Raw genomic sequence first — 25,311 nt, forward strand, 5'->3', positions numbered from 1 at the left:
CACTTACAAAACACTAAACGCATAACTGCAGCGTTCGCATAGTCAGGCCTGATCCCTGCGATCGCTAACAGTTTTTTTGGTAGCGTTTTGGTGAACTGGCAAGCACCAGCCCCAGGCAGCGTCAGGTTAGCGCCAGTACCGCTAACACCCACGCACGCAGCGTACACCTCCCTTAGTGGTATAGTATCTGATCGGATCAATATCTGATCCGATCAGATCTATACTAGCGTCCCCAGCAGTTTAGGGTTCCCACAAACGCAGTGTTAGCGGGATCAGCCCAGATACCTGCTAGCACCTGCGTTTTGCCCCTCTGCCCGGCCCAGCCCACCCAAGTGCAGTATCGATCGATCACTGTCACTTACAAAACACTAAACGCATAACTGCAGCGTTTGCAGAGTCAGGCCTGATTCCTGCAATCGCTAACAGTTTTTTTGGTAGCGTTTTGGTGAACTGGCAAGCACCAGCCCCAGGCAGCGTCAGGTTAGCGCCAGTACCGCTAACACCCACGCACGCACCGTACACCTCCCTTTAGTGGTATAGTATCTGAACGGATCAATATCTGATCCGATCAGATCTATACTAGCGTCCCCAGCAGTTTAGGGTTCCCACAAACGCAGTGTTAGTGGAATCAGCCCAGATACCTGCTAGCACCTGCGTTTTGCCCCTCCGCCCGGCCCAGCCCAGCCCAGCCCACCCAAGTGCAGTATCGATCGATCACTGACACTTACAAAACACTAAACGCATAACTGCAGCGTTCGCAGAGTCAGGCCTGATCCCTGCGATCGCTAACAGTTTTTTTGGTAGCGTTTTGGTGAAGTGCCAAGCACCAGCGGCCTAGTACACCCCGGTCGTAGTCAAACCAGCACTGCAGTAACACTTGGTGACGTGGCGAGTCCCATAAGTGCAGTTCAAGCTGGTGAGGTGACAAGCACAAGTAGTGTCCCGCTGCCACCAAGAAGACAAACACAGGCCCGTCGTGCCCATAGTGCCCTTCCTGCTGCATTCGCCAATCCTAATTGGGAACCCACCGCTTCTGCAGCACCCGTACTTCCCCCATTCACATCCCCAACCAAATGCAGTCGGCTGCATGAGAGGCATTTTCTTTATGTCCTCCCGAGTACCCCTACCCAACGAACCCCCCCAAAAAAGATGTCGTGTCTGCAGCAAGCGCTGATATAGGCGTGACACCCACTATTATTGTCCCTCCTGTCCTGACAATCCTGGTCTTTGCATTGGTGAATATTTTGAACGCTACCATGCACTAGTTGAGTATTAGCGTAGGGTACAGCATTGCACAGACTAGGACACACTTTTACAGGGTCTCCCAAGATGCCATCGCATTTTGAGAGACCCGAACCTGGAACCGGTTACAGTTATAAAAGTTAGTTACAAAAAAAAGTGTAAAAAAAAAAAAAAACACATACAAAAATATAAAATAAAAAAAAAAAGTTGTCGTTTTATTGTTCTTTCTCTCTCTATTCTCTCTCTCGTTCTGTTCTTTTTTACTGTATTCTATTCTGCAATGTTTTATTGTTGTTATGTTTTATCATGCTTGCTTTTCAGATATGCAATTTTTTATACCTTACCGTTTACTGTGCTTTATTGTTAACCATTTTTATGTCTTCAGGTACGCCATTCACGACTTTGAGTGGTTATACCAGAATGATGCTTGCAGGTTTAGGTATCATCTTGGTATCATTCTTTTCAGCCAGCGGTCGGCTTTCATGTAAAAGCAATCCTAGCGGCTAATTAGCCTCTAGACTGCTTTTACAAGCAGTGGGAGGGAATGCCCCTCCCCCCCCCAACGTCTTCCGTGTTTTTCTCTGGCTCTCCTGTCTCAACAGGGAACCTGAAAATGCAGCCGGTGATTCAGCCAGCTGACCATAGAGCTGATCAGAGACCAGAGTGGCTCCAAACATCTCTATGGCCTAAGAAACCGGAAGCTACGAGCATTTTATGACTTAGATTTCGCCGGATGTAAACAGCGCCATTGGGAAATTAGGAAAGCATTTTATCACACCGATCTTGGTGTGGTCAGATGCTTTGAGGGCAGAGGAGAAATTTAGGGTCTAATAGACCCCAATTTTTGCAAAAAAGAGTACCTGTCACTACCTATTGCTATGATAGGGGATATTTACATTCCCTGAGATAACAATAAAAATGATTAAAAAAAAAAAAAAAAAATGAAAGGAACAGTTTAAAAATAAGATAAAAAAATAATAATAATAAAGAAAAAAAAAAAGCACCCCTGTCCCCCCTGCTCTCGCGCTAAGGCGAACGCAAGCGTCGGTCTGGCGTCAAATGTAAACAGCAATTGCACCATGCATGTGAGGTATCGCCGCGAAGGTCAGATCGAGGGCAGTAAGTTTAGCAGTAGACCTCCTCTGTAAATCTAAAGTGGTAACCTGTAAAGGCTTTTAAAGGCTTTTAAAAATGTATTTAGTTTGTCGCCACTGCACGTTTGTGCGCAATTTTAAAGCATGTCATGTTTGGTATCCATGTACTTGGCCTAAGATCATCTTTTTTATTTCATCAAACATTTGGGCAATATAGTGTGTTTTAGTGCATTAAAATGTAAAAAAGTGTGTTTTTTCCCCAAAAAATGCGTTTGAAAAATCGCTGCGCAAATACTGTGTGAAAAAAAAAAATGAAACACCCACCATTTTAATCTGTAGGGCATTTGCTTTAAAAAAAATATATAATGTTTGGGGGTTCAAAGTAATTTTCTTGCAAAAAAAAATTATTTTTTTATGTAAACAATAAGTGTCAGAAAGGGCTTCGTCTTCAAGTGGTTAGAAGAGTGGGTGATGTGTGACATAAGCTTCTAGATGTTGTGCATAAAATGCCAGGACAATTCAAAACCCCCCCAAATGACCCCATTTTGGAAAGTAGACACCCCAAGCTATTTGCTGAGAGGCATGTCGAGTCCATGGAATAATTTATATTGTGACACAAGTTGCGGGAAAGAGACAATTTTTTATTTTTTTTATTTTTTTTTGCGCAAAGTTGTCACTAAATGATATATTGCTCAAACATGCCATGGGAATATGTGAAATTACACCCCAAAATACATTCTGCTGCTTCTCCTGAGTACGGGGATACCACATGTGTGAGACTTTTTGGGAGCCTAGCCGCGTACGGGACCCCGAAAACCAAGCACCGCCTTCAGGCTTTCTAAGGGCGTAAATTTTTGATTTCACTCTTCACTGCCTATCACAGTTTCGGAGGCCATGGAATGCCCAGGTGGCAAAAAAAAACCCCAAATGACCCCATTTTGGAAAGTAGACACCCCAAGCTATTTGATGAGAGGTATAGTGAGTATTTTGCAGACCTCACTTTTTGTCACAAAGTTTTGAAAATTGAAAAAAGAAAAAAAAAATTTTTTTTCTCGTCTTTCTTTATTTTCAAAAACAAATGAGAGCTGCAAAATACTCACCATGCCTCTCAGCAAATAGCTTGGGGTGTCTACTTTCCAAAATGGGGTCATTTGGGGGGGGTTTGTGCCACCTGGGCATTCCATGGCCTCCGAAACTGTGATAGGCAGTGAGGAGTAAAATCAAAAATGTACGCCCTTAGAAATCCTGAAGGCAGTGATTGGTTTTCGGGGTCCCGTACGCGGCTAGGCTCCCAAAAAGTCCCACACATGTGGTATCCCCATACTCAGGAGAAGCAGCTAAATGTATTTTGGGGTGCAATTCCACATATGCCCATGGCCTGTGTGAGCAATATATCATTTCGTGACAACTTTGTGCAAAAAAAAAAAAAAAAAAATTTGTCACTTTCCCGCAACTTGTGTCAAAATATAAAACATTCCATGGACTCAACATGCCTCAAAGCAAATAGCTTGGGGTGTCTACTTTCCAAAATGGGGTCATTTGGGGGGGTTTTATGTCATCTGGGCATTTTATGGCCTTCAAAACTGTGATAGGTAGTGAGGAGTAAAATCAAAAATGTACGCCCTTAGAAATCCTGAAGGCAGTGATTGGTTTTCGGGGCCCCGTACGCGGCTAGGCTCCCAAAAAGTCCCACACATGTGGTATCCCCATACTCAGGAGAAGCAGCTAAATGTATTTTGGGGTGCAATTCCACATATGCCCATGGCCTGTGTGAGCAATATATCATTTAGTGACAACTTTTTGTAATTTTTTTTTTTTTTTTTGTCATTATTCAATCACTTGGGACAAAAAAAATGAATATTCAATGGGCTCAACATGCCTCTCAGCAAATTCCTTGGGGTGTCTACTTTCCAAAATGGGGTCATTTGTGGGGGTTTTGTACTGCCCTGCCATTTTAGCACCTCAAGAAACGACATAGGCAGTCATAAATTAAAGGCTGTGTAAATTCCAGAAAATGTACCCTAGTTTGTAGACGCTATAACTTTTGCGCAAACCAATAAATATACACTTATTGACATTTTTTTTACCAAAGACATGTGGCCGAATACATTTTGGCCTAAATGTATGACTAAAATTGAGTTTATTGGATTTTTTTTAGAACAAAAAGTAGAAAATATCATTTTTTTTCAAAATTTTCGGTCTTTTTCCGTGTATAGCGCAAAAAATAAAAACGGCAGAGGTGATCAAATACTATCAAAAGAAAGCTCTATTTGTGGGAAGAAAAGGACGCAAATTTCGTTTGGGTACAGCATTGCATGACCGCGCAATTAGCAGTTAAAGCGACGCAGTGCCGAATTGTAAAAAGTGCTCTGGTCAGGAAGGGGGTAAAACCTTCCGGGGCTGAAGTGGTTAAAAAAAAATTACAAAAAAAATAAATAAAAAAAAACGGCAAAAACGCTGCAAAAACGGTGCACTTGCGTTTTTGATGCTTGTCCATTGAAATCCATTACATGCAAAACGCTGCTTTTTGCATGAAAAAAAGTCCCCGACCCTTTCCAAAAACGCAGAGATACAAAAAAGCATTGATGTGAACATGTTCCATAGGAACCCATGTTAAAAAATTCCCATGCATTTCTGCAAAATGCAAAATGCATCAAAAAACGCGCTAGTGTGAATGGAGCCTAAGGCCCCTTTCTCCCCCTGATTGCTTAGTTTGGCTGGGCGGCCCCCTGTAGGAAGTGTCTTGGTGGCTTCAAACTTTTTCCATTTATGATGGGGACCACTGTTCTCGTTGGGACCTTCAATGCTGCAGAATTTTTTCTGTGCCTTAATACAATCCTGTCTCTGAGGTCTACAAACAATTCCTTGGCCTTCATGGCTTGGTTTGTGATCTGACCTGCCTTGTTAAAGGAGAAGTATAGCCAAAGCTCGTTTTGGCTGTACTTCTCCTATGGATCACAGGAGTGCAGGTCATTTTGCACTCCTGTGACCCGTTGTCAGCAGAGAGCGGGCTGAAGTCCACTCTCTGCTGACATCAGATGTCAGTCCAGGCTCCACGTCATCACAGCCACGGAGTTGGAATCTGGCAGGTGCCTGGACTGACACCTGACTCAGCCTCTCGGTGAGATACTGAGAGCCTGAGCCAGCCACTCCCGACCCTTCACAGCCCAGTGCTCCAATGAGCATGGAGGGAGCAGAGAGGGGTGACTGACAGTCTACAGCTCTCTGCTCGGGGAGCTCTAAAAACCGAGCGATCACTCTGTTCTCAGTGTAGAGGTGCCAGGGGACAGATGCAGCATTGGACCAATGCTGTGTCCACCTAGGTAAGTATGAATTGGGGGGGGTGGGGGAACCCCATACTTTTAACTGTTGGACCTTTGTATAGACAGGTGTGTGCCTTTCCAAATCATGTCCCATCAACTGCATTTAACACAGGTGGACTCCATTTAAGTTGTAGAAACATCTCAAAGGACCTGAGCTCAATTTTGAGTGTCATGGCAAAGGCTGTGAATACTTATGTACATGTGATGCTTTCATTTTTTATTTTTAATACATTTGCAAAGATTTCAAACTTCTTCCACATTGTCATTATGGGGTATTGTTTGTAGCAATTTGAGGAAAAATAATGAATTCAATCAGTTTTGGAATAAGGCTGTAACATAACATGTGAAAAAAGTGAAATGCTGTAAATACTTCCCGGATGCACTGTATCCTATCTATCTCTCACACATATACTTACCCCTGTGACTACTTTGAGATTAAAAGCGAATAATTTTTTATCTCCTAGTATGTGGTTGCAGGGGTAGTGTGTCACAGTGAAGTGTGTGTGTTTTTTTTTTTTTTTTTTTTTTTTTATTGGTGGCTTAATGCAAATCCTTATTAAAAAATGTAATTACTTGTATAGCTTTGTAACTGTATATTTATAGGCACTGTTTATCTTATGAATGTTATCCCTCAGACATCAGGGCACCTCAGTTACATACCCAAAGTTTTGAATTCTTGTCAGCATAGTACAGTATGCTTGCTTTTGTATTCTGCACAAATTCATTCACTGTATATAGGAGGAAGCAAATGGCATACTTTGGGTGTTATTTACTAAAAGTAAATCCACTTTGCACTACAAGTGCACTTAGAAGTGCAGTCGTAGATCTGAGGGGGACATGCAAGGAAAATAGCATTTTTGCTTGCACGATTGAATGATAAAATCGGTAGAGCGTCTCCTCATTTCAGAGCGTCCCCTCAGCGACTGCACTTTCAGTGCACTTGTAGTGCAAAGTGGATTTGCCTTTTAGTAAATTAACCCCCTTGTCTACACTAATACGTCCTATATTTTTATTTGAAGAATAAGTTCACCTTTTGTTACATCTGTATTTGGGGTGTAACATATTTAGCATCCTTCCCCTTTCCCAGTGCCAGCAGGCGGGGGTTCTTCACCTCTGACCGCACAGCCACGTCATTCATAAATAGGAATCTGTGAATGCGAACTCCTCCTGCAAGTTCCATCTTCCAGTGTGGCAGACGGCTTGTAGCTCTCAATAAAATACCAGGGCTCAGGTGAGCACCCAGACAGTTCTGCATCTCTGTAACTGGCCATACAGGGGCAGAGAATTCTCATCAGTACTTGCGGGAACCTGATGTTTTACCTGCGACCCACTGATCGTGGGTGCACTGCTCTGCAGGCTGAAATGTAAAAAAAATAAATAAATAAATGCACATTTTTACTTTTTACCATCAAAATCCTGTGCATTTATTTACTCCACAGCCATTAAAGTTTTTAGTAGAAGGTTCCCCCTCCATTTTTCTTTTTCTTGTGACTACTGGGATGTGGTTGTGGATAGTTGTCCCAAGAGATAAAATTATATAAAATTTGCTGCTTTTTGTTATTTTACAAAAGGTGAATTTAGCCTTTTTAAAATGTCTGCTGAAAAATCTTAACTGCTGTATATCATATCTAATTTTCTGTGTGTCTTTTTATCTCAGTGTTCCCTTTGCTGCGGCTTTCTCCCACTCCAGGAGATGACTACAACTTCAACTTGGATGACAGCGAAGGAGTTTGTGACCTCTTTGATGTGCAGATTCTAAATTATTCAATCTAATTCCTCTTCTGGATTTCTGTCTACCTCCTCCTGCCTTACCGTAGCATCAAAGTTGAGGGTTTTTGTTTTTTTTTTTTGTTTTTTTTTTTTTGTTAGTGAAATTTTTTTTTATTACTGAAATTGTTTTTAAAGCAAATACTTTATTCAGCAATTAACAGTGGATAATTATGAACCAAATTCCGTTGACATTGATTCTATACACAATCTGGTAAAGCTTTATTGGCAATCTGTTAATGACTTAAAGGGCCCCTTGTTGCCTAACCAGCCATTTTATCTGCCAGCTTCCTTTTACCATTTCCCTCAAGTATTGTGTGCTGCAGTGAAGTCACTAGATTCCAGTAACTTGATAGGTTTGTGAATATTTGTACACCAAATTTTCATGTACAATGCCCCTCCTAGCTGATTAACAGCTCTTGCTGCAGACAACTTATATGCTCTCTTGTGACCGATGGAAAAAAGACAGTACATATTTCTGGAAGTAACAAGGTTTTTTTTTTTTTTTTTTTTTTTTTTTTTTATTCTTCATGAAGACCAGCGGGCAAAGGTTAGGATTTGTCCATTTTTTTTTTTTTTTTTTTTTATTGCAGTGTCCCAGTATAAGAATGCTTCCTTGTCAGACAAAAGCAAGTGAGGGAAAACCTCTGCTTCTGTAGAGCAGTGTTGGACCCTTTTGGAGTGTTTTTGTTGATGTGACTACTCTCCAGTGTGGTCACTAACCTCTGTCCATGTCACAGAAGAAAGGGGAAGTGTTAGCAGGGACAAGGGCAGCATTTAGTATCTGACAACATCTCTTTAACCATAAAAGACTCCTGAAAAGTTATCCATGCTTTTTTTTTAAAAGTGATGGGCCTGCCATTGCTTTTTAAGAAAATGCTAGTTTCCTCTTGGCTGGGTCTGATTCCATGTGTATCTAAACCAAAAATATAATATATTGTAGCTTACCAGTTTTTCGGCTAGGTGCCTGCATTGCACTAGATTTTTCCTTTTGGGCTTTTTTGTCTTTTTTTTTTTTTACCAATTTATCAGTAGCCATGGTTGCCACCCAGGCTGAAACTATGTCTTTTATTCATCTCCATTCCATTGGGAGTAATGGAATTGGTAGTTTACAAAAGAAAATATATAAATCTGCCACCACCACAGCTGTAGACTGGTAAGCTGCAATAAATTACATGTTTGGGTTGTTAAAGTGGAACTACACTGCATCTGAGCACCACAAACTAAAAATTGTATTCGATTCATTTTTTTTAATCAACGTAAACACATCAATCCATGTATCCCTGCTTTAGTTTGCTCTGAAATAACTTTGAAAAACACCCCCTAGCATTTCTGGCTGTAGACATCTTGAATAAGGGCAAGATGATTCATGTAGTATTTACTTCCTAAAATTAATCTGCCTTAGCTCAGGCATGCAGGTAGGAGGGTGTGATTGACTGAGAGAACCCCTCCTGGAGACTCCTGGTATGTATGACCTATTGCCTAGGCATGGGAACCAGTAAGTAACTGAAAAAATGTAAAAACGTTTTAAAAGTAAATATAATATACCATCCTGTCTATTTTACTAAAAAACTAGCAGCATAAGGATTACAAATGGTCAATGTTGATTGAGAGAGAAGTTCCACTTTTATGCTTTTTCTAGGTTTGGGAATCAAAAAGCACACTATGGGGCTTATTTACTAAAGCTGGAGAGTAGAAAATTTGGTGCACCAGATTTTGCACTCTCCAGTTTTAGTAAATCTACCCCTCTGTCACACTTCTATGACTTGTCATCCAACTTTGGACATCAAAGTCAGATGACAAGTTGTACCCCATATTTTCCAATGAGAACTGTTCATATATGTGTGACTTCAAAGTAGTTCACTACTTTGGTCTGACTTTCATGCAACTTTAGGGCCATAGACTTCAATGTTGACCCTCAAAAGTTGCATGAAAGTCATACCTGCAACAGTTGTCCATTATCTTTGGTCAAAGTCATACCTACCCAACCTTGCATTAAAAAGTCTAGCTACTTTTGAGTTGTAAAAGTGTGACATTTGGCACCTTTCAGGGGTGAGGGGGAAAGAGCAGGGACCTGTTTTTGACCGGACCACTTCCAGGAGACAGTGCCAAGGCGAAGCTCGGCCCCCTTCCTCCGCTGCCAGGCCAATTTGAAAGCGCAGCGTGCTTTGCTGGCTTTTCTTACCACCAATGGTGGCTGCTGCACCCGACAGCTGAACTAAAAATCAGCTGGGGTGGCCACATCGCGGACTCCCTGGACAGGTAAGTGTCCATATATTAAGTCAGCAGCTGCAGTAACCCCCTCTTTAAAAGGAGAGTTCAGCAATGGTATCCACCCATGATTCGCTTTGCAGGAAAAAAAAATGTACATTTATTTTTTTCTTGCAGGAGTCTGGAAAGCATTGCACCTGCGATTAGTGTATCGTTTGTGCAATGTGGGCTCCTGCAGACCTATCCTCCTGCTTTTAGGCTTTACTTCTGCATGCGCTTTCTGTTTGAACGCCAGAGGACATGTCAGACTACGAGCCTGCTAATCAATGATCCCGCACCCTATTGAAACAAGAAGTCTGTCTGCTGTGGTGGTCAGATGGTACTTGTGGTATTATTCATTGACCGGAATCTGTGAATGAAAGATGTGGCTGTGTGAGCAGAGTAAGGATGAGCTCCGGCGTGTTCGCATGCTGCACGTGCCGAGCCCGCCAGGAACTCTGCACGGCGCTAATCACAAGCAGTGAGACATTTCCCGATGTGCGGCTGCAGAGATCGGGAAATGTCTCACTGCCTGTGATTAGCTCAGCGCATTGCCGACTTCTTGGCGGGCTCGGCACATGCTGAACACGCCGGAGCTCATCCTTAGAGTAGGGCCCCGCACAGCTGCAGTGTTTTTGAAAAGTGACAGTGGGTGCAGGGGGAGGAGGAACCCCACCCAGTGTCACACGTTCCAAAGGTGAACAAATCTTTGAATGGCATTGATAACAGATGTAGCACCGGCATTAAGAAATACATTTAGTACTTGTCTTCAGGAAATACGTTTTCTCTTTCCTATCCTTGGCACATATTGTTAGCAGGTGTTTTAAATTTTTACATTTCACAGTAACCTTTTAATGATGGAAATACAGGGACTACCATTGTTGGCCTTCTGAATATGTACATTGATTAGCATACTTTGCGTATTTTAGATCATAAAGTCCTAATCTGCATACTTGTTGCAGGTCAAAGTACTGGCATAAGGGTCAGTATGACAGCCTGGTAACGGTCTTTCTCAGGCAAGAGTAGTAATGGCAGCCTCTGTTATTTTGTTTTTGAATAGAGTGGGCAAAGAGTTAGAACCTCTGTCAGGGTTTTTGCTGTTTCTGCTGTTGAGATTTCTGTTTTTAATGTTAGGGTTGGGAAATATCTCCAGTAGGGACACAGACAAAACCCAAAGAGTGAGGTTATAACCTCTGACAATCTTATTGTGGTTTGTGCCTTTTTGTCTTAGTGGCAACAGAGCACTTTATTTTTTGTATAGATGTCACATGAAGTGAGGGGGGCATTTTCCTTGTGAGAGATTATAGTGGGTAAAAATCCTGCAGTGTGCAGCTCCCCCCAATACTTGCCTAAGCCCGATCTCGAACCAGCGATGTGCATGGGAGCAGTGGGTCTCTCCCTAATTGGCCAAGATGCATGGGCAATTGAGGAGGGGGCGGGGCTAAGCTTCATTCTGTCTCTTATGGATACAGAGAGCTGGTGCCAATTCATCAAGATCTCCAATTACATCACTTCCGGTTACTGTAAACAGTCAGTAGTTGGAGATTTTGACGACTTGCTGTTTTGACACACCGGCAAACGTATACACTCTGGTACATGGCATTATGAGTGGATATTGTTAGTCCGCTCTGATACTAACCAACGAAATGGCCACCTCGTTACCTGCTGTTGTGTCAAAATGGCAAAGTCTTTGTGTACCAGAGTGTGCATGCTCGCCACTGTTGTGTCAAAATGGCAAGTCATCAAACTCCAATTAATGATGGTTTAGTGTAACCAGAAGTGACATAATTGGAGATCCTAATGAATTGGCTATTTTGATGGAACACCGGCTCCGGAGTGAGCACGCATGAGTGCCCTCAAAGCAGTTGGCAAGGGAGAAGGGCCCAGAGAAAAGGAGGATAGGGTCTGCTCTGTGCAAAACCATTGCACAAAGCGAGTATACATTAAATGTTTATTTGTAAAGGAATTATTTTTTTCTTTAAACACTAACTTTTCTTCACTCTATTCAAAAGCAGGAGGCAAGGCTAAGGGTTTTAAAATCCCAGAAGGATGTTGGTCCTTCAGAACACTTCATTGCTAATGACTGACCTGGGGAAAAAACTCTGTTCAGCGTCCCTCCTTTAGTAGTGCTCAGTGGACCAAGTTCGGATTGTGTGAGGGCTGTGTTAATGATTGGCTTGGGCTGATGGCATTAGTTTGCCAGCAGTATGATAATTTAAAATGTGCAGTTGTCTTCCTGACTTGGATCAAGTGGGTTTGCATTCCTATAGATCTGTGTGGGAAAGCAAAACATGTCTTATGTGACCAAAAGCCTATTGACACAGGTCTATAAAGAGTTTACTGTAGTTTCACAACTAAATAGTTGGGCTGTCTTACTTTTTGATCCGTTAAGTGAGTGGGAATTGCTAGTATGTACTCACTAGTGAGTTCATGACCACACATTTGAGTTCAAAAGTAACAATTTAATGTACACTTGTCATTTTCCGAATTGTTTTTGGAAAATAATAAGAAATCTGATTGTCAATGTAAAGCACCACTCCCACTTTCCTCCAGTTTTAAAACCTAATCCCCAATAGGACCCTGGTATTTCTCTTTGCCCCCTTCTTTTTTGTTTTCTATACAATAACCCCCAGCATATTAAATGGAAGACTAAGGAAGTATTTCATGCAGCTATTTGGTGCCAAAACTTTGGACTTGTTCCACATTTATGAAATATTTTAGTCAGTCCTGAAGAGCTTTATCATTTTTTTTTTTTTATGTAAATAACCACTGCCATGTAATAAGTAAACCTTCCATTCCTGGTTGGGCAATTTTCAAGTGCCTTGTAGTGGATAGCACTTTTTCCATTCTAACATGTTGGCTTTGTATATTTGCCTGTATTTGTTAATCCTTCATTTCTCCTGTTTTTGTAACTACATTGCTGTAATGTTAATTTTTCTGATCCTTGTAACTTTTTTTTTTAATAAACATGTACAGAAACTACAAAGGTTTTAACTGATTTAATATAAAATAGGGCTATAGCTGTGAAAGTAGATCTGCAGCATTGTCAACATCTGCGGGGGCTTCTGGTGTTGGCTTGGAAATCTAGAAAGAATAAACACACAAATTCAGTTCTTGGTGTCCACAAGTTAATGAACTTTGCAAAAAAAAATTGATCTACATTTTATTCAAGCTTCAATCTGTCACAAGTACCCTCATGAAGAATTTGCTTCCCTAACAAGCAGTGGGTGATTGTGAAACAACAAGAACAAATAACATAGGGACTACAGGAACTTCTCTGGAAACGGCTGTAAAGGGTATGTCAATTTGCTATAGGTTTGAGGTTTGGTTCACACTTGATTCGCATGTGGCTGACAGAACAGGGATGCACCAGACCCCTGCTGTTTCAGGGACAAATTGGGCCCAAATTTTTGCCTAAATTCTGACCTGAAACTGAGCCAAAGACGCACAGGACTCCTGTGCAATTCGCTATAAGGCTGCACCGGAGATGTGTAAACCAGCTCTATTGATTGTCACCACCTCCTGTAATGCGAATTGGATGCGGGAAAATCCACCTCCAATTTACATAAGTGTGAACCCAGCCTTAATGAAGATCATTAAAGGTAGTGTGTTTGTTTTTTGTTTTTTTTCTCTTGAAGAAGGTCGCTTAACCACTTTAGCCCCGGAACATTATGCTGCATAAGGACCAGAGGACTTTTTCCAATTTGGCACTGCGTCACTTTAACTGCTAATTGCGCGGTCATGCAAAGCTGTACCCAAACGAAATTTGCGTCCTTTTCTTCCCACAAATAGAGCTTTCTTTTGATGGTATTTGATCACCTCTGCCGGTTTTTATTTTTTGCGCTATAAACAGAAAAAGACCGAAAATTTTGGGAAAAAAAGATATTTTATACTTTTTGTTATAAAAAAAATCCAATAAACTCAATTTTAGTCGTACATTTAGGCCAAAATTTATTCGGCCACATGTCTTTGGTAAAAAAATTGTCAATAAGGGTATATTTATTGGTTTGCGCAAAAGTTATAGCGTCTAAAAACTAGGGTACATTTTCTGGAATTTACACAGCTTTTAGTTTGACTGCCTATGTCATTTCTTGAGGTGCTAAAATGGCAGGGCAGTACGAAACCCCCCTAAATGACCCCATTTTGGAAGGTAGACACCCCAAGGAAATTGCTGAGAGGCATGTTGAGCCCATTGAATATTCAGGATTTCTAAGGGTGTAAATTTTTGATTTCACTCCTCACTACCTATCAGTTTTGAAGGCCATAAAATGCCCAGATGGCACCCCCCCCCCCCCCCCCCCCCCAAATGACCCCATTTTGGAAAGTAGACACCCCAAGCTATTTGCTGAGAGGCATGTTGAGTCCATGGGATTTATATTTTGACACAAGTTGCGGGAAAGTGACAATTTTTTTTTTTTTTTTTTTTGCACAAAGTTGTCACTAAATGATATATTGCTCACACAGGCCAAGGGCATATGTGGAATTGCACCCCAAAATACATTCAGCTGCTTCTCTTGAGTAGGGGATACCACATGTGTGGGACTTTTTGGGAGCCTAGCCGCGTACGGGACCCCGAAAACCAAGCACTGCCTTCAGGCTTTCTAAGGGCGTAAATTTTTGATTTCACTCTTCACTGCCTGTCAGTTTCAGAGGCCATGGAATGCCCAGGTGGCACAAACCCCCCCCCCCCCCCCCCCAAATGACCCCAATTTGGAAAGTAGACACCCCAAGCTATTTGCTGAGAGGCATGGTGAGTATTTGGTGGCATGGTGAAATCAAAAATTTACGCCCTTAGAAAGCCTGAAGGCAGTGCTTGGTTTTCGGGGCCCCGTACGCGGCTAGGTTCCCAAAAAGTCTCACACATGTGGTATCCCCGTACTCAGGAGAAGCAACAGAATGTATTTTGGGGTGAAATTTCACATATTCCCATGGCATGTTTGAGCAATATATCATTTAGTGACAACTTTGTGCAAAAAAAAAAAAAAAAAATTTGTCTCTTTCCCGCAACTTGTGTCACAATATAAAATATTCCATGGACTCGACATGACTCTCAGCAAATAGCTTGGGGTGTCTACTTTCCAAAATGGGGTCATTTGGGGGGGGTTTGAACTGTCCTGGCATTTTATGCACAACATTTAGAAGCTTATGTCACACATCACCCACTCTTCTAACCAGTTGAAGACAAAGCCCTTTCTGACACTTTTTGTTTACATGAAAAGTTTTTTTTTTTGCAAGAAAATTACTTTGAACCCCCAAACATTATATATATTTTTTAAAGCAAATGCCCTACAGATTATAATGGTGGGTGTTTCATTTTTTTTTTTTTTTTTTTCACACCGTATTTGCGCAGCGATTTTTCAAACACATTTTTTGGGGAAAAAACACACTTTTTTAAATTTGAATGCACTAAAACACACTATATTGCCAAATGTTTGATGACATAAAAAAGATGATCTTAGGCCGAGTACATGGATACCAAACATGACATGCTTTAAAATTGCGCACAAACGTGCAGTGGCGACAAACTAAATACATTTTTAAAAGCCTTTACAGGTTACCACTTTAGATTTACAGAGGAGGTCTACTGCTAAAATTACTGCCCTCGATCTGACGTTCGTGGTGACACCTCACATGCATGGTGCAATTGCTGTTTACATTTGACGCCAGACCGACGCTTGCGTTCGCCTTTGCGCGAGAGCAGGGGGGGACAGGGGTGTTTTTTTTTTTTTTATTATTATTTTTTTGCTTTTTTATCTTATTTTTAAACTGTTCCTTTCATTTTTTTTTTTTAATCATTTTTATTGTTATCTCAGGGAATGTAAATATCCCCTATGATAGCAATAGGTAGTGACAGGTACTTTTTTTTGAAAAAATTGGGGTCTATTAGACCCTAGATCTCTCCTCTGCCCTCAAAGCATCTGACCACACCAAGATCGGTGTGATAAAATGCTTTTCCAATCTCCCAATGGCGCTGTTTACATCCGGCGAAATCTAAGTCATGAAATGCTCGTAGCTTCCGGTTTCTTAGGCCATAGAGATGTTTGGAGCCACTCTGGTCTCTGATCAGCTCTATGGTCAGCTGGCTGAATCACCGGCTGCATTCTGAGGTTCCCTGTTGAGACAGGAGAGCCAGAGAAAAACACGGAAGACGGTGGGTGGGGTGGGGCCATTCCCTCCCACTGCTTGTTAAAGCAGTCTAGAGGCCAATTAGCCGCTAGGATTGCTTTTACATGAAAGCTGACCGCTGGCTGAAAAGAATGATACCTAAAACTGCAGGCATCATTCTGGTATAACCACTCAAAGTCGTGAATGGTGTACCTGAAGACAAAAAAATGGTTAACAATAAAACACAGTAAACGGTAAAGTATAAAAAATTGCATACCTGAAAAGCAAACATGATAAAACATAATAACAATAAAAACATTGCAGAATAGAATACAGTAAAAAAGAGCAGAAAAATAAAACGACAACTATTTTTTTTATAGTACCTAAATATTTACGTCCCTAACTAGCGTCACCAGTGACACTAATACAGTGATCAGAAAAATGACACTGGCGACAAGGGGTGATCAAGGGGTTAAAACTTTATTAGGGAGGTATCCTAGAAGGGGGCTAACAGTAACTGCCCTAACACAGTAACTGTCACCATGCAGTAATCAGGAAAAAAAAAAAAACTGCTTGGTGTCAGAGTGATGGGGGGGGGGGGGTGCGGTGGTCCCGCTGTTCTGCTACTGCTAATATTTTTGCTGTTTGTTGACCTGCTGCTGACAGGTCTCTAACACCCCCCCCCCCCCTTGTGTTGAAGACCCAAAAATTGCAGCCCGGGAACATTTTAAATGAAACAGAGGGGTGGATTTTTTTTTGGGAGGGGGCGGGGCCTAAGTGCACTGCTGTGAACATCCACGAGGACGCACGGAAGGCAAAGACAAATAAAACCACAGCTGGGACAGTCTCTCCTAGGCTGACGAGCAGGAAACAAAGCAGTCTGGACAAAGGAGCTGTGGGGCATGTGAGGGTTGCAAACTGGCATTCCTGATACAGGAAGGACTTTTTTTTTTTTTTCCCCCCCAGCACTAGGCTGAACGCTATAGCGGCTTCATTGTCCTGACTATATTCAGCGATTAAGTGCAATTGTATAGTGCCTCTGTTTTTGTGCTTAGGACACCACAAAGACCAAAAAGGTACTAAAGGTTTCAACCCCAGGTGCAAGGATCTCGAGTCGCATTTCCACGCTGTCATCCTCGCCTGAATTAAAAAGTTATGGCAAGCCAGGGTGAGTCATTGGAACAAATTGATGGTGCAACTGTTTCTCACATCTCAGCCCCTGTATACGTGACTGAAGATGTCCTTTCCTCCACCCTGTAGGGTCTGGAAGGAAAATTAGTGGCTTTAATTGCATCCGCCATTCAAATGGATAGGAAGCGTGCTAGATCCCCCTCCCCCCACTTCAGAACCCTTGCAAGGGGAACAGTGGGCACAGGATGAGGTGTTACCCTCAGGCGATCAGGAGGAAAAATAAACCGATGAATCCTCTATGGAGGAAACAACGGTAGATGAACCTTTTTCAGCCTCGCAATCTGAGAAATTGCTGATACAAACTCTTACGAAGATGGTTCGTTCTACTTTCATGCTGCTCCTAACAGAGTCTCCTGGAAGCTCAGTTTCTTCCTTGGGTTCCTTAAAACCTTCTCAGCCTTTGCATACATTTCCTGTCCATGCATTACTAGAACAGCTTATTTTTGCTGAATGGGATCACCTGGATAAGCATTTCCTCCCTCCAAAGAGATTTTCCGTTCTCTATCCCATGGAGGAGAAATTCACCAAGAGATGGAAAGTACCAGCAGTTGACGCTGCGATTTCCAGTGTGAATAAAAGCCTAACTTGTCCTGTAGGCAATGCACAAATTCTTAAGGATCCAACAGATAAGAATTTGGAATCCCTGTTAAAATCTACTTTTTTCTTGGCAGGTGCTGTTACTCAGCCTGCAGTCGCTGTAAGCGCCTGTCAATCCCTAAAGGACCAATTTAGACAGGCCCTTAAAGAGGTTCCTGCGCAACAAGCCCGAGAACTGACTGAACTACCAAAAGCATTATGCTTTGCCATAGATGTCATTAAAGATTCTATTCACCAGGCGTCTCGCCTTACGCTTATGCTTGTACATATGCGTAGAATCCTGTGGTTAAAAAATTGGTCAGCCGAAGCACCATGTAAAAACCTCCTAACTGGGTTCCCTTTACATGGGGAGCGACTATTTGGATTTATGTGGCCAAATCTTCTCCAAACAATTTCTAGTGGGAAAAGTACTCTTTTGCCAGTCAAAAGAAAGTATAAACAGCCTTCATTTAAATGGGGCTCTTCCCCTGCGCCAGGGGCTTCTGCCTCTAGGCAGTGGCGACAGCCTCTGCCGTCAAGACTCTAGAGAAAAACTTCAGGGTCAGACCCAGGCTCAAAAGAAGTCCTGGGGTCGGAAACCTGCAAAGCAGAATCCTAAAGCCTCATCATGAAGAGGCAACCCCCCTCACCAAGGTGGGGGAAGACTTCTGCAGTTTTCAGAAGTCTGGCAAGAGGAAATTCAGGACAGATAAGTCATCTCCACGGTAACGCTGGGATACAAGCTGGAATTTCGTGACTTTCCACCGTCTCGTTTCCTGAGGTCAAGCTTTCCACAAGATCCAGAGAAAAGACAATCTCTGTTTCAGGCACTAGACCGATTAATATCTCAAGGGGTGATCATACAGATCCCCACAAAAGAGCAATGTTTGGGGTTTTATTCAAATATTTTTATGGTACCAAAACCAAATGTAGAAGTCAGACCCATTCTAGATCTAAAAATCTAAATCAGTTCCTGAAGATCCACTCCTTTCGCATGGAGACTATCAGGTCAGTAGTTTCCACCCTTCTAGGAGGAAAACTTCTGGCATCTATCGACATCAGGGATGCATATCTGCATGTTCCTATATTTCCCGCTCACCAAAAGTTTCTGTAGTTCGAGTTAAAACAGCAGCATTTCCAGTTTGTAGCCCTGCCCTTCGGGCTAGCCACAGCACCCCGGGTGTTCACAAAAGTGATGTCCCCACCCCTAGCCAGGTTAAGGGCACAGGGCATAACAGTCCTAGTGTACCTAGACTATCTATTGCTAATAGACCAGTCGGTGGCTCGTTTGGAGCAAAGCGTACGCATTACAATCAGTTACCTGGAAAGTTTGGGTTGGATTTTCAACCTAGAGAAATCTTCCTTAACCACTTGCCGACCGCCTCACGCATATATACGTGAGCAGAATGGCACGGGCAGGCAAAATCACGTACCCATACGTGATTGACTTCCCGCGGGCGGGGGGTCCGATCGGACCCCCCCCCCCCCGGTGCCAGCGGTGGTCGGCATTTGGCTAGGAGCGATGAGAGACGAGGGGAAGACCATCCGATCATGGCCCCCCCTCGCGATCGCTCCCAGCCAATGAGGAACATCCCCTGCCTGTGTATAGTACACACAGGCAGAGGATGTGATGTCATCTCTCCTCGGCTCGGCAGTTTCCGTTCTAGCGCCGAGGAGAGAAGACATGTAAGTGCACACACACACACACACACACACACACACACACAGTAGAACATGCCAGGCACACAAAACAACCCCCGATCGCCCCCCCCCCCCCAATCACCCCTCCCCCCTCCCTGTAACACTGACACAAGCAGTATTTTTTTTTTTTTTTTTTTCTGATTACTGCAGGGTGTCAGTTAGTGACAGTTACAGTGTTAGGACAGTGAGTGGTAGCCCCCTTTAGGTCTAGGGTACCCCCCTAACCCCCCCTAATAAAGTTTTAACCCCTTGATCACCCCCTGTCACCAGTGTCGCTAAAGCGATAATTTTTCTGATCGCTGTATTAGTGTCGCTGGTGACGCTAGTTAGGAACGTAAATATTTAGGTTCGCCGTCAGCATTTTATAGTGACAGGGACCCCCATATACTATCTAATAAATGTTTTAACCCCTTGATTGCCCCCCCCAGTTAACCCTTTCACCACTGATCACCGTATAACCGTTACGGGTGACGCTGGTTAGTTGGTTTATTTTCATAGTGTCAGGACACCCGCCGTTTATTACCGAATAAAGGTTTAGCCCCCTGATCGCCCGGCGGTGATATGCGTCGCCCCAGGCAGCGTCAGATTAGCGCCAGTACCGCTAACACACCCACGCACAGCAAACATACGCCTCCCTTAGTGGTATACTATTTGAACGCATCAATATCTGATCCGATCAGATCTATACTGGCGTCCCCAGCAGTTTAGGGTTCCCAAAAACGCAATGTTAGCGGGATCAGCCCAGATACCCGCTAGCACCTGCGTTTTGCCCCTCCGCCCCAGCCCAGCCCACCCAAGTGCAGTATCGATCGATCACTGTCACTTACAAAACGCTAAACGCATAACTGCAGCATTTGCAGAGTCAGGCCTGATCCCTGCGATCGCTAACAGTTTTTTTGGTAGCGTTTTGGTGAACTGGCAAGCACCAGCCCCAGGCAGCGTCAGGTTAGCGCCAGTCGCGCTAACACCCACGCACGCACCGTACACCTTCCTTAGTGGTATAGTATCTGAACGCATCAATATCTGATCCGATCAGATCTATACTAGTGTCCCCAGCAGTTTAGGGTTCCCAAAAACGCAGTGTTAGCGGGATCAGCCCAGATACCTGCTAGCATCTGCTTTTTGCCCCTCCGCCCAGCCCACCCAAGTGCAGTATCGATCGATCACTGTCACTTACAAAACACTAAACACATAACTGCAGCGTTCGCAGAGTCAGGCCTGATCCCTGCGATCGCTAACAGTTTTTTTGGTAGCGTTTTGGTGAACTGGCAGGCACCAGCCCCAGGCAGCGTCAGGTTAGCGCCAGTCGCGCTAACACCCACGCACGCACCGTACACCTCCCTTAGTGGTATAGTATCTGATCAGATCAATATCTGATCCGATCAGATCTATACTAGCGTCCCCAGCAGTTTAGGGTTCCCAAAAACGCAGTGTTAGTGGGATCAGCCCAGATACCTGCTAGCACCTGCATTTTGCCCCTCCGCCCAGCCCGGCCCAGCCCACCCAACTGCAGTATCGATCGATCACTGTCACTTACAAAACACTAAACGCATAACTGCAGCGTTCGCAGAGTCAGGCCTGATCCCTGCGATCGCTAACAGTTTTTTTGGTAGCGTTTTGGTGAACTGGCAAGCACCAGCGGCCTAGTACACCCCGGTCGTAGTCAAACCAGCACTGCAGTAACACTTGTGACGTGGCGAGTCCCATAAATGCAGTTCAAGCTGGTGAGGTGGCAAGCACAAGTAGTGTCCTGCTGCCACCAAAAAGACAAACACAGGCCCGTCGTGCCCATAATGCCCTTCCTGCTGCATTCGCCAATCCTAATTGGGAACCCACCGCTTCTGCAGCGCCCGTACTTCCCCCATTCACATCCCCAACCAAATGCAGTCGGCTGCATGAGAGGCATTTTCTTTATGTCCTCCCGAGTACCCCTACCCAACGAACCCCCCCCAAAAAAGATGTTGTGTCTGCAGCAAGCGCGGATATAGGCGTGACACCCGCTATTATTGTCCCTCCTGTCCTGACAATCCTGGTCTTTGCATTGGTGAATGTTTTGAATGCTACCATTCACTAGTTGAGTATTAGCGTAGGGTACAGCATTCCACAGACTAGGCACACATTCACAGGGTCTCCCAAGATGCCATCACATTTTGAGAGACCCGAACCTGGAACCGGTTACAGTTATAAAAGCTAGTTACAAAAAAAAGTGTAAAAAAAAAAAAAAAAAAAAAACACATACAAAAATATAAAATAAAAAAAAATTGTTGTCGTTTTATTGTTCTCTCTCTATTGTTCTGCTCTTTTTTACTGTATTCTATTCTGCAATGTTTTATCATGTTTGTTTTTCAGGTCTGCAATTTTTTATACTTTACCGTTTACTGTGCTTTATTGTTAACCATTTTTTTGTCTTCAGGTACGCCATTCACGACTTTGAGTGGTTATACCAGAATGATGCCTGCAGGTTTAGGTATCATCTTGGTATCATTCTTTTCAGCCAGCGGTCGGCTTTCATGTAAAAGCAATCCTAGCGGCTAATTAGCCTCTAGACTGCTTTTACAAGCAGTGGGAGGGAATGCCCCCCCCCCGGTCTTCCGTGTTTTTCTCTGGCTCTCCTGTCTCAACAGGGAACCTGATAATGCAGCCGGTGATTCGACCAGCTGACCATAGAGCTGATCAGAGACCAGAGTGGCTCCAATCATCTCTATGGCCTAAGAAACCGGAAGCTACGAGCATTTTTATGACTTAGATTTTGCCGGATGTAAACAGCGCCATTGGGAAATTGGGAAAGCATTTTATCACACCGATCTTGGTGTGGTCAGATGCTTTGAGGGCAGAGGAGAAATCTAGGGTCTAATAAACCCCAATTTTTTCGAAAAAGAGTACCTGTCACCACCTATTGCTATGATAGGGGATATTTACATTCCCTGAGATAACAATAAAATGATTTAAAAAAAAAAAATATGAAGGGAAACAGTTTAAAAATAAGATAAAGCAAAAAAATAATAAAGAAAAAAAAAAAAAAAAGCACCCCTGTCCCCCCTGCTCTCGCGCTAAGGCGAACGCAAGCGTCGGTCTGGCGTCAAATGTAAACAGCAATTGCACCATGCATGTGAGGTATCACCGCGAAGGTCAGATCGAGGGCAGTAATTTTAGAAGCAGACCTCCTCTGTAAATCTAAAGTGGTAACCTGTAAAGGCTTTTAAAAATGTATTTAGTTTGTCGCCACTGCACGTTTGTGCGCAATTTTAAAGCATGTCATGTTTGGTATCCATGTACTCGGCCTAAGATCATCTTTTTTTATTTCATCAAACATTTGGGCAATATAGTGTGTTTTAGTGCATTAAAATAAAAAAAAAGTGTGTTTTTTTTCCCCAAAAAATGCGTTTGAAAAAATCGCTGCGCAAATACTGTGTGAAAAAAAAAAAAATGAAACACCACCCATTTTAATCTGTAGGGCATTTGCTTTAAAAAAATATATAATGTGTGGGGGTTCAAAGTAATTTTCTTGCAAAAAAAAAAATTTTTTCATGTAATCAAAAAGTGTCAGAAAGGGCTTTGTATTCTAAGTGGTTAGAAGAGTGGGTGATGTGTGACATAAGCTTCTAAATGTTGTGCATAAAATGCCAGGACAGTTCAAAACCCCCCCAAATGACCCCATTTTGGAAAGTAGACACCCCAAGCTATTTGCTGAGAGGCATGTCGAGTCCATAGAATATTTTATATTGTGACACAAGTTGCGGGAAAGAGACAATTTTTTTTTTTTTTGCACAAAGTTGTCACTAAATGATATATTGCTCAAACATGCCATGGGAATATGTGAAATTACACCCCAAAATACATTCTGCTGCTTCTCCTGAGTATGGGGATACCACATGTGTGAGACTTTTTGGGAGCCTAGCCGCGTACGGGACCCCGAAAACCAAGTACCGCCTTCAGGCTTTCTAAGGGCGTGAATTTTTGATTTCACTCTTCACTGCCTATCACAGTTTCGGAGGCCATGGAATGCCCAGGTGGCAAAACCCCCCCCCCCCCCCCAAATGACCCCATTTTGGAAAGTAGACATCCCAAGCTATTTGCTGAGAGGTATAGTGAGTATTTTGCAGACCTCACTTTTTGTCACAAAGTTTTGAAAATTGAAAAAAGAAAAAAAAAATTTTTTTTCTTGTCTTTCTTTATTTTCAAAAACAAATGAGAGCTGCAAAATACTCACCATGCCTCTCAGCAAATAGCTTGGGGTGTCTACTTTCCAAAATGGGGTCATTTGGGGGGGTTTGTGCCACCTGGGCATTCCATGGCCTCCGAAACTGTGATAGGCAGTGAAGAGTGAAATCAAAAATTCACGCCCTTAGAAATCCTGAAGGCGGTGATTGGTTTTCGGGGCCCCGTACGCGGCTAGGCTCCTAAAAAGTCCCACACATGTGGTATCCCCATACTCAGGAGAAGCAGCTAAATGTATTTTGGGGTGCAATTCCACATATGCCCATGGCCTGTGTGAGCAATATATCATTTAGTGACAACTTTTTGTAATTTTTTTTTTTTTTTTTTGTCATTATTCAATCACTTGGGACAAAAAAAATTTATATTCAATGGGCTCAACATGCCTCTCAGCAATTTCCTTGGGGTGTCTACTTTCCAAAATGGGGTCATTTGTGGGGGTTTTGTACTGCCCTGCCATTTTAGCACCTCAAGAAACGACATAGGCAGTCATAAATTAAAGGCTGTGTAAATTCCAGAAAATGTACCCTAGTTTGTAGGCGCTATAACTTTTGCGCAAACCAATAAATATACACTTATTGACATTTTTTTTTACCAAAGACATGTGGCCGAATACATTTTGGCCTAAATGTATGACTACAATTGAGTTTTTATTGGATTTTTTTTTAGAACAAAAAGTAGAAAATATCAATTTTTTTCAAAATTTTCGGTCTTTTTCCGTGTATAGCGCAAAAAATAAAAACGGCAGAGGTGATCAAATACCATCAAAAGAAAGCTCTATTTGTGGGAAGAAAAGGACGCAAATTTCGTTTGGGTACAGCATTGCATGACCGAGCAATTAGCAGTTAAAGCGACGCAGTGCCAAATTGTAAAAAGTGCTCTGGTCAGGAAGGGGGTAAATCCTTCCGGGGCTGAAGTGGTTAATACCGCTAAAACACTGGAGTACTTGGGTCTGATCATAGACACAGCCCAGGAAAAGGTGTTCTTGTCTCAGGCATAGATAAACTCCGTAAGAGAGCTGGTGCGGATGGTCAGGTCAAAAGGCAATCCCTCCATTCGCCTTTGCATGAAGTTGCTAGGAACCATGGTGGCTTCATTTTGAAACAGTTACCTATGCCCAGTTCCATTTAAGACTGTTGCAAAACAGTATCCTGTCTGCTTGGAACATAACGATTCAAGCTTTATACTTGCCAATGTGGCTGTCCTTAAGGGTGTCACAAAGCCTCAGTTGGTGGTTACTAACTCAATCTGCTGAAAGGAAAAATCCTTCAGACCAGTTATCTGGAAAGTGGTAACAATAGATGCCAGCCTTTCAGGCTGGAGAGCAGTACTAGAAAAGACAACTGTCCAGGGACAGTGGTCAAGAGCCGAAAGAAACTTGCCCATCAATATCCTAGAGATTCGGGCAGTGCATCTGGCTCTAAAAGCCTGGACTTTCAGGATACAGGATTGTCCTGTCAGGATCCAATCCAACAATGCCACAGCTGTGGCCTATATCAATCACCAAGGGGGCACCAAGCGTCTCTCAGTGCAGAGAGAGGTGAACCATATTCTAACTTAGGCACAGAACATTCCTTTCTGCCCATCAGCAGTCTTCATTCCGGGAGTAGAGAATTGGCAGGCGGACTACTTGAGTCACCAGCAGTTATTCCCAGGGAAATGGTCTCTTCACCCCGACATTTTTCGGGCTGTTTGCCAAAGATGGGGGACTCCGGACGTAGATCCTTCTAGCGTCCAGATCCAACATGAAGTTGGTCAACTTTGTGGCCAGAACAAGGGATCCACTTGCATGCGGAACAGATGCGTTGGTGACCCCGTGGGATCAGTTCTCACTGATCAATGCATTT

General features: G+C 43.0%; 2 protein-coding genes across 2 annotated transcripts in view; one reads left to right on the forward strand and one right to left on the reverse strand.

Annotated features, from left to right (window-relative positions):
• Nucleotides 1-12,662, forward strand: part of E2F5 (E2F transcription factor 5) — a 75,283-nt gene extending 62,621 nt beyond the window's left edge. Inside the window, exon 9 of the mRNA XM_073631898.1 lies at nt 7,317-12,662. Within this exon, the coding sequence (XP_073487999.1) occupies nt 7,317-7,432 (116 nt within the window). The 3' untranslated portion in view covers nt 7,433-12,662. The remainder of the gene's footprint in view (nt 1-7,316) is intronic.
• RBIS (ribosomal biogenesis factor) overlaps nt 12,661-25,311 on the reverse strand; it is a 29,190-nt gene continuing 16,539 nt past the window's right edge. The window contains exon 4 of the mRNA XM_073631897.1: nt 12,661-12,760. Coding sequence (XP_073487998.1) covers nt 12,692-12,760 — 69 coding nt within the window. The 3' untranslated portion in view covers nt 12,661-12,691. The remainder of the gene's footprint in view (nt 12,761-25,311) is intronic.

This window comes from Aquarana catesbeiana, linkage group LG05 (assembly GCF_042186555.1).
Source record: "Aquarana catesbeiana isolate 2022-GZ linkage group LG05, ASM4218655v1, whole genome shotgun sequence".
Classification (NCBI taxonomy): domain Eukaryota; kingdom Metazoa; phylum Chordata; class Amphibia; order Anura; family Ranidae; genus Aquarana; species Aquarana catesbeiana.